At 38.9% G+C, this 14,729-nt stretch overlaps 1 protein-coding gene across 1 annotated transcript; it reads right to left on the bottom strand.

Annotated features, from left to right (window-relative positions):
- Positions 1-244: 244 nt before the first annotated feature.
- vbp1 (von Hippel-Lindau binding protein 1) lies at positions 245-13,287 on the bottom strand. The gene is made up of 6 exons (XM_072270780.1): positions 13,181-13,287; positions 9,025-9,149; positions 5,876-5,942; positions 3,998-4,096; positions 2,909-3,047; positions 245-750 (listed from the first exon to the last, which is right to left on the bottom strand). Exons 1-6 carry the CDS (start codon positions 13,259-13,261, stop codon positions 680-682), a joined length of 582 nt encoding a protein of 193 aa, XP_072126881.1. The 5' UTR covers positions 13,262-13,287; the 3' UTR covers positions 245-679.
- Positions 13,288-14,729: the final 1,442 nt, after the last annotated feature.

The raw sequence follows: 14,729 nt of genomic DNA, 5'->3' as shown, positions 1-14,729 counted from the left end.
GAGGATAGAACAAATACAGGCAAGATCTGGTAATCTTAAAGACAGACCACAAGAGAAAATCATGTAAATCTTGAGTTGTCTTAAGTTCAGAAATGTGATAATCTATGCCAATATGACCAGAGAATATTTAATCCATTCACCAAGCAGCTGAAATGAAAAATGGTGTTCATCCCCAGCTGTGATGGACTTCACCTCAAGTACAAAATTTGCAAAGGAAGAAGTTAAATACTACAGGAGTACTTACTTTGTTCTATTCAGCAGTTTATTAACATCTCATGATAGAACCATACAAAATCTTTACAGGTATTGTATCACAGCAAGAACTTGTTGCATGGATACACAAGGTGTCTAATGTGCCTGTTTGACTGGGCTGCAGGACAGCTGCAAATGTGACTTGCAGTGAAAACTGGCAACAATACATCTTGAACCTGTACTCTGTGACAATCTTTTCCATTACCACAAATGCCATATAATCATGCAATATATCGGTGTGTCTACGTGTCTGTAGCTTTAGTCTTTCATCTGCTCCTAGATGTAACATTCAATTTTTCTGCATTATTCAAAGAGTAAAATAAATGCAGCTTTCCAAACGCAAATATTGCCAAATCGGTGGATTTTTTTTTTAAGAAAACAAAGATGAGTTTGGTTGTTAAAGTGTGTAAAAATGTGCTTTGGCAAGCTATGCACTGCTTTTTGATGCTGCTTCAGAGCTTCTCCTTTTAACGTCCCAGTTATACACTCTTGCCATATCTAAAATTCAATCAATTAAGGACAAATCAGATGCATTACAGTGGGTGCAATGCCAATAACTCCTACATAGCAGCAGTTTTTCTGTTAACAGTAAAACAGTACATTATAAAAAGAGCTCTCTAACTGGTTTCAATAGAACCATGCTTGACCTTGAATGTGAGTACGGCAAAGTAATGGTTTGAGTGTTGCATGATATATTATGAATTTAAATTAAATTGAAATAAGACATCATGAAAATTGATCATGAAACATAAGTGCAAGTACACAAGTTATCCTCTTGAGCACCCAACTATCTAGTCTAGTCTATCAATGTTTATTCCTAAATTATGCAATGGATGTTTCAGAAGGTGCTTAGTTGGTCTCTTCAGAAGGTCTCTTCTTGATATGTGATTCCAACAGGACGTGGATGATGGAGCCACTACATTGAACCCTCCTTTGCCTGTGAGTGCAGTAAAATTAATCAGACAATGGATCCTATCATGTCTCATCATTGATATAAAGTTGCAAGGAGATGTATGTGAGATAAACTTCCAAATCTATTGCAACTAGTAAACTGGGTTTGAGGCTTGAAAATGCTGCCCCAGACATATGCAAAATGAAAGCACAAATGGCATTTATGCCTCCAGCAAAACCGTGGCATTTTCTGCCAACTACAGCTATCTCTATCTAAGCTCCTTCAAACCAATGGGTGCAGATACAAATTTGCACACGACCAATTTCGCATCCACTGCACTTGCTGAAAAAACATCATGCCTTATCGTTCTCTCTATATTCTACAACAATTTCCTTCTCCTACTCTATAACTGTTCTACAGAATGCGAGAAACTCCTGGCTCATTTATGGAATTACTTCTTATCTTCCTTATGCTGTCTCTTAGATCACCCTATTCATGAGACCCATCTTTTATTCCGTCACCCCATTTTACTCCAATTAAATTGATGACAAGGCACCTTGCCTTCCTGCCCTCATGGTACGGTTATCACAGAGTATGGTTAACATATTCTACACTATCAGGAGAGCTCAGCAATGCTGAAGAGAGGGAAGAGAAATGCACATCTACACTCACGTCATTCTGCAAATACGCATGAGAGCATCCTAACACACTGCCACACTGCATGGTACCAACACTACATTGCAATCGACAGAAAGACTCTACAACAGGCTGTCAAAACTGCCCAGTGCATCACTGACACCAGCCTAACCACCTTCAAAGATAGATACATATATACACCCAGAAAAGTACCAGAAAATAGCCAGTAACATCTTGAAGGATTCTACCCAACCTGCTCATGGACCATTTGTCCTACTCCCATCAGAGAGGAGGCCCACGTAGCATCCACACCAGGACCACCAGACTCAAAAAGTTACTTTTCCAAAGCAGTAGGGCTGATCAACACCTCCACCCAATAACTCAGTCTTCCATGCCCCCCATAACCACTACTTTAAAACCTTCTGTCAGCCATTTAATGTACAGACACTCCTGTGCGCCTAACTTCACTCTATGGACATACTATATAAGCTAACTTATGTATTTATATGTACTGTGATATTTTATCATTGTGTTATCTTATTGTGTTTTTTTGTGCTGTATCAGATTATCTTGTTCTCCTTTACCCTTGTGTACTGGAAATGATATTAAACAACCTTGAATCTTTGGCAGCAACACAGAAAATACTTGCTGAGCACAAATCCTTACCAATTTCCCATCTATCATTTGCAGACCTATGTAGTACAAAAAAATGAAGTTGTTGACTAATTGTAGCAAAGCAGTATTTAGCAACTTCAGTTGCTGCTGCATTAAACAACAAAATTGGCATTTAATATCAGAATACATAACTATCAATTTCCTGGCCTATGAAATTATTACTGTACAGATATAACCATTTCAAATGCCCTACTTGAGGGAGCAGCATAGTAGGGCTAAGTACTAGAGAAGATAAAGGAAAAAAAATAGATGGTAAACATGAAGAGAATTGCTCTGCACCTATTATCTGTCAGTTGGAAGTCTGCATCCATTCTAGGCTGATTTAGGCTAGTGATCGCCAATCAGTTTCTGACCTTTACAAGATAAACAATAAATGTGAACAGAAATCTGAGCAAAACCTATAAAAGCATTACATTTTCTCATTGCTCGGTGCCAACTTGGTCAAAAGGATACTGACTTCTGTGGTGGTGAACTGATCACGAAGGAAATCCAGATCTTCTTCTAGCCCTTCTAGATTACGAGTTGCAGTTGTTAGATTCTTCTCGAGTAATGCTCGAGCTTCATCAATATCATATTCAAGCATTACATTAGCCTGCAGCAAGACAGAAACCTTTCTTAACCAATCTTCCATTGGTTCCCACCCATATCTCTTTCCACTTTTGATTTTAAATAGTAAGAACTCAATAATGTGGTCTTGTCAACAATGTTTTAAGTGCACACAAAGATAAAACTAATAGCAGCATCACCAATAATGAAGCTCTGGATGCATATTGTTCACTGCACCTTCCTCTACAACAATTTCCTGAATCTGTTTGCTCCTTGTTCCACAATTTAATGTTTTGCTGACCCCAAGAGAAATGAATATTAAACTATTGTTCCATGATCTATTGTATCTTTTCTTTTACTCATTTAGGTGATACCTACATGCCTGGCCTTGATTTTCACCTAAGTTATTCACCAGTAAAAGAGAAAGCAACAGACAATCACCCATGAGGTTGCCTGGCACTTCAACATCACAACTCTCTTTAATCAACATATTGAATCATTAACTTTATAGAGTGCACATTGTTCAATTGAAGATGTTGTAACCCACGCTATTAAAATATGAGTCAATTAGTGAGCTGAGAAAACCTCATTAATATGATTAAAGAAACATTTACTCTCCTTTTCAGTAGTTACAATAATATTAAGTTACTTGTTAAATATATAGATAAATTCTACCTGGCTATAGATTGGATCCAATTTCACATAATGTGAAAAAGCAAAAGCCAGCCATTGTTAGGGATGTAATAGGATTCATTCTCAAGCTTTCTGGTTTTGGGTCACTGACCTGTGGGTCATTTCCCACCTGCTATTTGTCGCATTTACTTCTCTTATTTCAATTTTTCAGTGTTTGCAGCATTTTGATTTTGTATACAGAACAGCTTGCTTTGGAACCTGTATTGAAAGTGCTTGAACCTGAAGATTTTATCTGCATGCTCATTCTTCTCATATAAAGCAGAAAAATAAACACAGGAAGAAAATCTATGAGCCTGAACTTACCCCCAACCATAAGCACACTTTATCCGTAGGAGGGACCGATGCTTTAGCATACAAATTGTCTGCCAGGAGAAACATAGTCTCCATTGGATCTGTGGAATCCTTTAAAATAAAGAAAAAGCAGAAGGCAAGCTCACTATCAAATATATCAAGCAAATACTTTCTCTCTCCTCAATATATGTATTACTCACAGAAATCTAGAACCTGGCTTCAGCCATCTAGTTTAGCACTGAATATTATGAAAGTAGACAAAATATATTAGGAGTATGAAGTTCATTGAGGAATGAAACAATTAATGAAATAAAAATAGAAAATACTGGTATTACTCAACAGGTGAGCTTTGTGGAGAGAAACTAGAGTTAAAACTTCAGGGTGATGAAAGGTCATGAGCCTAAAACATTTATATATTCCTGCTTCACTTTACACCGCACGCTGTCGGAGCAGTGCTGCCAGGATAATCATGGACACGACCCACCCAGCTAACACACTTTTCATTCCTCTTCCCTCCGGGAGAAGGTTCAGGAGCTTGAAGACTCGTACGGCCAGATTTGGGAACAGCTTCTTTCCAACTGTGATAAGACTACTGAACGGATCCTGACCTGGATCTGGGCTGTACCCTCCAAATATCCGGACCTGCCTCTCAGTTTTTTTGCACTACCTTACTTTCCATTTTCTAGTTATGACTTATAATTTATATTTTTAATATTTACTATTGATTTGTACTCCAGGGAGCAGGAAGCGCAGAATCAAATATCTCTGTGATGATTGTATGTTCTAGTATCAATTGTTTGGTGACAATAAAGTATAAAGTTGCACGACTTGAGTATTTCTAGTATGTTCTATTTTAATTTCAAAATTCTAGCATCCCTGGTATTTTGCTTTGTATTCAACTGAAATCAGGGTGAAACTGCTTGCTCAGTGTTCACTTTTTTTGCTTCACTTTATAATGATTTAAACTTGAAAATGTGTTTAACTTAGAAAGAATTCTTCTTAAAGACCATCAGAAACAAAATGAAAGGGATATTTAAGCAGAAGTGTTTATATTCAAGGAATATTTTGCCATAGGAAAGTGGCAAAGATCTTTTTTTTTATCTTTCATATGGCTAGATGAACACTTCGGTGAAAATTAATCGTATCAATCAGGGGACATTTACTTCCTTGCAATTTTAAAGTAGATTAGAAATAAAGAAAATACAGAATCTTAGGAGAATGACAAGATAATAACTATTTTTATTTTATCTTAGCAGAGGTATTTCTGTATATGTTTCATTTTGTGATCCAAATATTTGACTCATCGTGTTGGATCCAAGAGATCCTTGGAATGGGATCCTCGGAATGGCGTGGATCATTCTAGCACATGTCAAATTAAATAAAATGTAAATGTTTTTTAAAAATTTTATCAGTCCAGGGAAATTCCGATGTGGGTAAAATCAGTAAAATAGCATTTCTGAAAATCCCCTATGCTTGGAAACTTAGTTACTTATCTGTTCAATGCTATAGTAGAGCAAGTAGAATTACTGCTTTACAGCTTTTGTAACTCAGGTTCAGTCTCGATCCCTACCTGTGATCAGAGTTTGCACATTTCCTGTTTGGATTTTCTCCCACCTTCCAAAGATATGCAGGTCAATAGCTTATACGGCCATTGTAAATAGCCCTTATTGTGTACATGAGTAATGGAATATGGAGTGGGCAAATGGGAAGGAGCGGAAAGAAAGTGTAGTACAAATAGTCAGCATGAATTTGGAGTTCCCATGTGCCTGTTTCCATGCTGTATGCCTATGATTAACTATGTCTGAAAAACACAGAACAAACGTCCAAGAGCAATGAACAAAAAAAATCTGCCAATTGGCCAGTTTTACGTGAAACTTTGATGAGTTTTACCTTTTTCTTCTGCATGTGTTTTAAGATTTCTAACGTCTGTTTAATTTCTGGAATTTGACTTTTTAGCCTGGGAAAGAGAAAAGCAAGTTATCATCCTCTGGCTGATAAACTGCGATTACTGTTATAGAAACATTCAACTTGCCGTATAAAACCTGAAGAGTATAAGATCTCCAACTTAAGTATTAAACTAGATCTGAACATAACCCAAGTATTTACACCCAGAAGGTTGGCATCATGCACACCAAATACCCTATATCAGTGGTCCCCAACCACCAAGCTGCAAAGATGTGTGACCGGGCCTCGAGGGAACGATATGATTTAGCGATATGAAACGATATGAGTCAGCTGTACCTTTTCTCATTCCCTGTCACGCACTGTTGAACTTGAACAACCATCCCCCTCACCCCGTCTGCCGGTCCGCAAGAATATCGTCAATATTAAACCGGTCTGCGATGCACAAAAGGTTGGGGACTCCTGCCCTATATTATGTGGCCCATAACCCTGCCACAAACAATATTCAGTATTTTCTAATGCCAAAAATGTAGAAACACATACAAAATGCTAGAGGAACTCAGCAAGTCAGCCAGTATCTGTGGAGGCTAATAAACAGTTGATGTTTCAGGCCGAGACCAAAACATCAACAATTTATTTGGGCTTCTGCTGCCTTCTTTTTCTAATCCTGAAGGGTCTTAGCATGAAATGTGAACAGTTTATTACCCTCCATAGATGCTGCTTGACTTGCTGAGTTCCTCCAACATTCTCTGTGCGTTGCTCAAAATTTCCAGCATCTGCAGAATCTCCTGTGTCTATTGAGAAACACATATTTGCCCATGATGTTAAAGCCTATCAAGTCAGTGCCGGCTCTCAGTGCAAAACAAATATTCACGTATTTCTCTGTGACTTATTCTCTCACAAATGTCTATCAACTCTACTCTGATTCTCTAATCACTCACCTATACCAGGGGTAATTTTTGCCATCATCATACTTAGGTGCTGTGTCAAATGACATGGGCAATCATGGTCTTCCATCTGTCCCTAATCTGTGAGGGGTCGCCGCTTGTGGGGAAACACCCCCTCATGCTGCCGTTACCATTCCTTTCTCTATCCACGACCATGATCACTCCTGACAAACTTTTCTACAGAAGTGGTTTGCCATTGCCTTCTTCTGGACAGTGTCTTAAGAAGACGGGTGACTCCGATTTGGTCGCCGGCCGCTCGACCATGGTTTTTCGGTAGCGGGCGGGCGCCCGGCGGCCGTGGCCGAGTGGTCGGCGACTTGGGCTGGCTCCCCCACCGGACTTAGTCTGCTGAGGACACCCAGCAGGACTGAAAAAAACAAGACCTGACAAAGGGCGGATGAGCTCCTTGTCAGCCAACGGCCATCTTCCCTGGAAGAGATTAAAGCCTCACCACATATCTACGAATCGTATGCTGTGCATCTAGTTAGAAGAGATATGATGAACTTGTGCGCTGCACCGTGTGCCTGGACCTGCCCAAGGCCTCCGCCTAAGGAAGGGCCGAGCTCGAAGAAGCGGCCGTAGCTGGAGGCCGACACGGCCTCGGACTCAAGTTCGGCGGGGGCCGCGGCGGGCGGTGCCAAGGCAGCCAGCAAGAACAAACTGGAGGACAGGCTGTACACGGTGCTGTTGCAAGATCGAAGGAGCCAACCCCGGATTCCAGACGGCACCCACTGACTGACTCCAGTCATTATCAATATACTTCAGAGACTGCCTGCCTGGCATCAGTGATTGCATAATCAGGACTTATGATGTGCACCAGCTATTCTTATGACTATCCACCACCTGCTCCTATGGCTTCAAGTGACCCTGATCTGGGGCCTAAGCAGATGCCCATGGGTGACCTGCAAACTAGCAGAGGGAAGGAGTGCTTTACATCTCCTTTCTTCTGACCCTGATTGCCAGAGCTGTCAGATACTAGTATGACTACCAATAAAACTATGATAGGATTCTGATGGTTTACCCATATTATAGCATTTTTTGGAAATTCGTAACTAAATTTTAAAAAAAGTGGCACTGATTTTTCACTGATCTAACAGATTCAACATTTGAACATTTCAATTGGATTGTAGGTACTTGTTTTCTATAGGCAACAATGATAACCTAATTTTTCTACTAGTTAGTTGTAGCTCAATAGTTCAAGAATATCAGCTGTACAATTACACTGTGTCCAAATATGTAAAGGCAGCATATTCTTTTGACTCTGGGAATATCACTAAAGGTCTGTCTTTAAGTTATTTACTTGCTACTGGATACTATACAAGTAATTTAATCAGATTATATTCTAATCTTTAAAGTGAATAAAACTGAACAGTAAGTTGCCCATTAAAAGTGTAATGAATAAAATTATTCATTTCCAACAGAAATACATAGAGAGAATTAAAAATTGCAGAAAAAAATGTAATAGAAGCAAATATTCTCCAGAAACACAGCTGATTTTTGTGTTCAAGGGAAATTAGGTGAAACTTCAGAATGCAATTGAAAAAATGGTTGAAAATATTTTCATACCCCTTCTAATAAAACTATTTAATTCATGCACTTCTTGCATGTTAGGAGTTTTGATAGAGGTCTAATCTCTGAGAAATATTTTCATAAGGAGCTCCAGAGCCATTTGGATGCTTTTCCTCATGATAAGTTACCCATTTAAAAAATGCTTTATGTGTTAGCAATTTGTTCTAACAGAAGGAACCCGAGTGTGGCAACTCATTGCAAGCTGCTCTCTGGAGATTCACTCATTACTTCTATTATAATTGTTCTGTTTTTTCAATCTAAATTCTGTGTCTCTAAGAATTACTAATAATAAGTACTACTACTTTATCATTTTCTGTCGGAGTCACTCTGTATACAGACATAAACTCAATGTGTACAAATTATCTTATGTTTAGTAGATTACAGTAAATTGGGGCAGCGTTTATGTGGGGCAACTCTTCAAGATCAAAAACTAATCGAAAAAGCAGCTTGGATTCCCTACCTTATTGCTTTACCTTGTACAATCTCAGTGCATTATTATAATGATTTGATCTGTATAAACTACATGCAAGACAAGTTCTTCAATGTACCTCAGTACACGTGACAATAATAAATCAATTTTCCAACTGGATATTTTTGCTACCTAACTATTTGATCTCTCACCTTCTCTTCTTTTGCGATAGATTTAGTTCCATGAATTTGTATTTCTGGTACTGTTCATCTAACCTCCTCAACACAAGGTCTGCTGTCTCATTTCCAGGTTGCTTCATAAATGCAATAACATCTTCCTGGAAGACAAAAGATTAGGGAATTTTAAAAAATGCAGATTGAAATGAATTTAAAAGAAATGAAGATCAATTATATACCATTAAGCAAAGGGGAAAAATCAAATATGAGTGATTGAATTGTGTAGTCAAGAAAACTTAATTTTGACTTTTGTTTCAAATTGGATCTGACAGAGGTGGAATAACTACAATCAAGATCACAGCACATGGATAGCATCTACGTGATATCAACTCATAATCTGAGCTGTCCAACAACTTACTGGAAGTGAGGAGGGCAAATACAGGGTTTGGACAAGTGTGATCACTTTTCTATGATTTAATAACTTGATGGCCAACACTGTCTAACCTTGTGCGTAGATTAAGACAGTGACACAAAACTAAAATTGTTAGTCTCCAATATACTGTTAGTTGTTATCTATAATTGAATGATTCACAGTCAATTAGTCAGAAGACCGGTCATTTAAGTAACAAATATATTTAATGAAAGCTACATACCCTCAGTTCCTGCACTTTTTTAAAAGTGTAATACTACACACAATGCAGAGATAAGTGGCAGAAGAGTAGCAGACAAATTTTTAGAATTACAGCTCATCAATTCAAAAGGACACTTCATTTCTCAACAAATAGCAATGGCTGTAAAAGTGATTATAAAACAATTGTCTGTATAAAACATCTATTTCAAAAGTCTTCTAGACTCTCCCAAAATAAGTAAATCCACTTAACAGCATATCATACATTTCTTGTATTTTTCAGAACTGTTCTGGAAAAAAAAATGGACAAACTACACTTAGACAGCCGATGTGGTAAACAAATCAGAAAAAGTTGCACAGAAAGTGAAGATCAATAAAATTACATAGAATTACATGGGCAATTCAACACTAAAACTACTGGCTTAGACTCGATGCATCTCTTTAAATAATACTTTGACAATGCAAATTAAAGTTATTGAAATAAATGTACAGACTATTTTCTTAACAGGGAGAAAATCCAAAAATCTGAGATGCAAATGGACTTGGGAGTCCTTGTGCAGAACACCCTAAAGGCTAACTTGCAAATAGCATCGGTGACGAGGAAGGCAAATGGAACGTTAGCATTCATTTCAAGAGGTCTAGAGTACAAGAGTAGGGACGTGATACTGAGGCTTTATAAGGCAATGGTGAGGCCACACATCGAGTATTGTGAACAGTTTTGGGCTCCTCATCTAAGAAGAGATGTGCTAGCATTGGCGAGGGTTCAGAGGTTCATAAGGATGATTCTGGGAATGAAAGGGTTATCATATGAGGATCGTTTGTTGGCTTTGGGTCTGTACTCACTGGAATTTAGAAGGATGGGTGGGGAGATCTCATTGAAACCTTTCAAATACTGAAAGGCCAAGACAGTAGATGTGGAAAGGATGTTTCCCATGGTGGGGGGAATCTAGGACAAGAGGGTACAACCTCTGGCTAGAGGGGAATCCATTTAAAACAGAGATCCGATGTTTCTTTAGACAGAGTTTGGTGAATTAGTGGTATTTATTAGCACAGGCAGCTGTGGAGGCCAAGTCAGTGGGTGTATTTAAGGCAGCGCATGATAGGTTCTTGATTGAACACGGCATCAAAGGTTATGGGGAGAAGGCTGTGGAATGGCTTGGAAGAAAAGCATTAGCCATGATTGGATAGAGGAGCAGACTCGATGGGCCAAATGTCCTAATTCTCCTCCCATGTCTCATGTCAAAGGTAGTTTTCATTGAGATTTTCCAGATGCTTTTTCCAGTGCTCTTGGCTGGGGTGCTGCCTTGGGTATTTGGAATGTGAATGATCTTGATAGAACCAAATAACCTATGCATTGGGGTCACTGGCCAATTAGCTGCATTTCCTGTGCTGCTTTCATCAATCATCTGTATCTGTGGCCTTCAAATAGCTGATTTATTGCAATATTTCCAATCCAATAATACCATGCTTTTACAGTGCAAGAACTCCTAGATCCCCTAGACAGTTTCATCTAACTAGTCTCAGTGTATTCAGGTATAGAAAACCAAGAGTCTCTTCCATTTATCAGGTTTACACAAAAATAATGGCTGCTCTGGTTAGGAAATTTTGTGCATCTGTAAAAGCAAAGCCAGAAAAAGGAGTAAGTTGCAGAAGAGGAGACAAAACTTGGAAATAGAGGAAGGAAGAGTGAATAGAGTTCAGAACATTGCATTTATTCAGCAACACAGTTGTACTGTCACTGTAGAACATTCAAGCCTTGTTGTAGCTAAGAAGCTTGGTATTTCGGAACCGTTATGGAAAAAAAAATGGACAAACTACATTTAGACAGCTGATGTGGTAAACAAATCTGAAAAAGTTGCACAGAAAGTGAAGATCAATAAAATTACATAGAATTACATGGGCAATTCAACACTAAAACTACTGGCTTAGACTCTATGCATCTCTTGAAATAATACTTTGACAATGCAAATGAAAGTTATTGAGCAATGCAAGTTTTAAAAGCGCATTTTAAATAAATTTGTTATAACATTACTTGTGGCGAGTCACATATTTTATAAAACAGTATTATATTGAGCAATTGTCCCAGAAATGCAGGACCATCCATTACCCACACACCAATCCATCAGAAGGCTTTTTGAGATACTTTAACAATAGGATTGACACACATTTGCTGACATGCTCGACTATTTTCCTATCAGTTCGCTTGATTCTATAACAAGCACTAAGTTCTGATAAAACCCAGCTGCACATTACTTGACAAAAAATTGACCAAATTAATCTGTTCATGCTATAAATTTCCCTCAGTCATTGCTGGCATCACACCTCTTGCCTTCTTTTACTTCCATTGAAATAGACCATCCAATACATTGCTCACCTTCATTCCAGTCTCACTCCATTTCTCAAAAGATTCTCATTTCCAGGCATATTCAATCCTATGATTGTTTTTGTTAAGTCACTGCAACTAACAGACAAAACTTCTCACCTTCAAATCTCTCCATAATCACAATTCCCACTCTCTGTACCTCTCCTATTCATTTATTAGTATATATTCCATTCTCTCTCTGCCTTGTTAATCCCCTTCTCCATCTCTAACAGAACTCAGTTTCTGTTACACTTGATATATTCACCCTATTAATTTGACCGAAGTCAATCTTTTCAAACAAGGTGTTGGCCTGTAATCCATATCTTTCTCCCTTTTTCTGTCAAGCTTTTGTATGTGGACCAGCTTGGCATACTTTCAATACAGAAAGCAGTATTTGTATAGAGGCTAATCAATCACAAACTGAGGGATGCTGAAAAATGGTGCACAAATAATATTCAAGAAAAAACATTAAATAGTAATCTATAAATCATGTGAATTTCTTCCCCTCCCCCATTACCACCATGTTTGTTTCTTTAAAAAGTGCATACACTAATCTATGCGTTCTTTCTATAAATGATTATCATCTTTCAAGCAAGCTGCATCTGTATATCGTTCCCCTCCACTGCATTCCCACCATTCTTTAAGTGTAACAGAGAACAATTCAAGTCCCATATATACAGTGATCCCAAATTAATTCCTTTCTCTGGGAAGTTGCAGACTCTGACATTAACATGATGCTCTGGTGACATCAGAAATCTTTCGATGCCTCTCCCAGAATCCGAGTGTGTGTGCAGAATATTTAAACGCAAAATGCACTGCCTTGTCCTTGTCTTTTGTCCACTTACACTCACCAAGAGTTACTGGATAGTGAACAGCAAGAATAAAAAGTCTGCTAAATTCATCCCTCCCAAGATCACCGGAACTGAGGCGTGGAGCCGGTCAGTTCAGGAATGGAATCTGGGACTTATTACTCTGTTGAGGCCCAATGGCCATATAGCATAGGCATAATTCAGTGTAAGGCAATATTGCGGTTAAAGGAACCAGCTGAATGTCCAACGCCGGCAGGGCGAGGGGTGCCTCACTAACGCCAATCTCCATGGGGACAGAATCTCTCTCGCTCACGCCGGGCCTCAGACACGCACTCCAAGGTTGCGATGGCTACAAGATGGCCCCACCCTGATCGCGACCCTCGGGGGCCTTACCACAAACACAGCCTGAGGAATGCCGAGATGTTTACGGCTCGAAGCCGCGTTGCTATCGCCGCTCCCACTGGTAGTCGCCATCTTGGGACACACTGACGTATTTTGAGTGACGCAACTCAGGCTGCTCGTGCACGCAGGGGCCGCCCATGCTTCTTGCCTATTGGTTCAATCCTAAAGTCGCGGCGCCCCTGTCAATCATAAAAGTATTGCTCCTCTTTTGAAAGAGCATGCAAGTAACGCCGAACCGCCCTTTATTTCCAATTCACCGAACGCGTAAGAATACGTAAAGACAACTCCATACAATAGGGTGTATCACCCTGGAGGTAACGGTGCTATGGTTTTTTAAAAAGGTATTACCACTACTAAATGAATTGACCAAATGTCACGTAGGTGAAATGTCTTTGCACTGTATTCTCGTATATACTGTTTATTTTATTATGAATAAAGTTTATTTTTGAACTTAAAAAGAAGCTCAATAGTGGGCCCAAACTGCAAAGTGATTGGAAATAGTAAACAGTTGACATAAGACAGCATACAAAAAAGCAATCAACTTCAGAAAAGATTTTAAAAATTGTGAAGAGTGGAATTTCTCATCATTCGCTAAATGAATTTAAAACTACATAACATTTCGTGTGTACACAAAGCTAGTTCTCACTGGGTAGCCCCTGAGATTGAGGTAACTACCCTTTTGGTATTCCTAACCCCTTCAGAGCTCTTTCTTGTTACCTTAATATGCCACAACATCCCCGTATAAATTTGCTATCCTTATCCTTAGTATGCTTTATGAGTAAATTCATAATCCGGCTTCTCATCCAAGGTTCCTTTCCCTATCTAACCACCCTTCTTCCTTACTAGAACATGCTGCTCACGAGCTCTGATCAACTAGTCTTTAAACAATTCTCACGGCCAATAAAAAGCATTCTGGAAGTTGGCAATCGACCTCCAGATTTTTAGTGTAATGCATATCCTCTTATTCACTTTGGTGAAGCAGTAAATGACTCGAGAGTGTTTAACAGATGTCATGTGCAGACCATATCTCAGTGATTCCGGATTGGGAGTAAAATAGATTGAAGTGTTTCCCCATCGTTCTGTAGCTGGATCCCACTCCAGCTGGAAGTCTGTTAGATAACAGTGGTATGTTGCAGCGAGGAGTATTTGTGTGGTTCCACTGTTTTCTTCCTCTGCATCTGCATAGTGATAGGCTCCGTGGTGGGATCTGTCTTTGTTGATCATCACGTCCCATCTTATGAATGATGAATTTAAGAACAACCCTTATAGTCAAAGAATTTGTAAAGTTAAAAATGCCACTTAATGGCCGATGCTGTTTCTTTTTCCTGGTTGTTGCATTTGGTCGTGTTTATTGTATCAATTAGTTGACACAATCCACCTTTCATCTTTGGGAAAAACACTTCAGCTAATTTCCCTATGACGGAGGACACTGGATACACTTCTATAATTAGCCTGAATGAGTTTGTTTCTTTCCATATGGTAATAGCGTTTGCGAGGTACCGGAAACTCTCATCGCTTTGGAAATATCTGCCTGTAATAT

The sequence above is a fragment of the Mobula birostris genome, chromosome 10, assembly GCF_030028105.1.
Source record: "Mobula birostris isolate sMobBir1 chromosome 10, sMobBir1.hap1, whole genome shotgun sequence".
Taxonomy (NCBI): Eukaryota; Metazoa; Chordata; class Chondrichthyes; order Myliobatiformes; family Myliobatidae; genus Mobula; species Mobula birostris.
The sequence above is the reverse complement of the archived record's forward strand: the minus strand, read 5'-3'. Positions and strand labels throughout refer to the sequence as shown.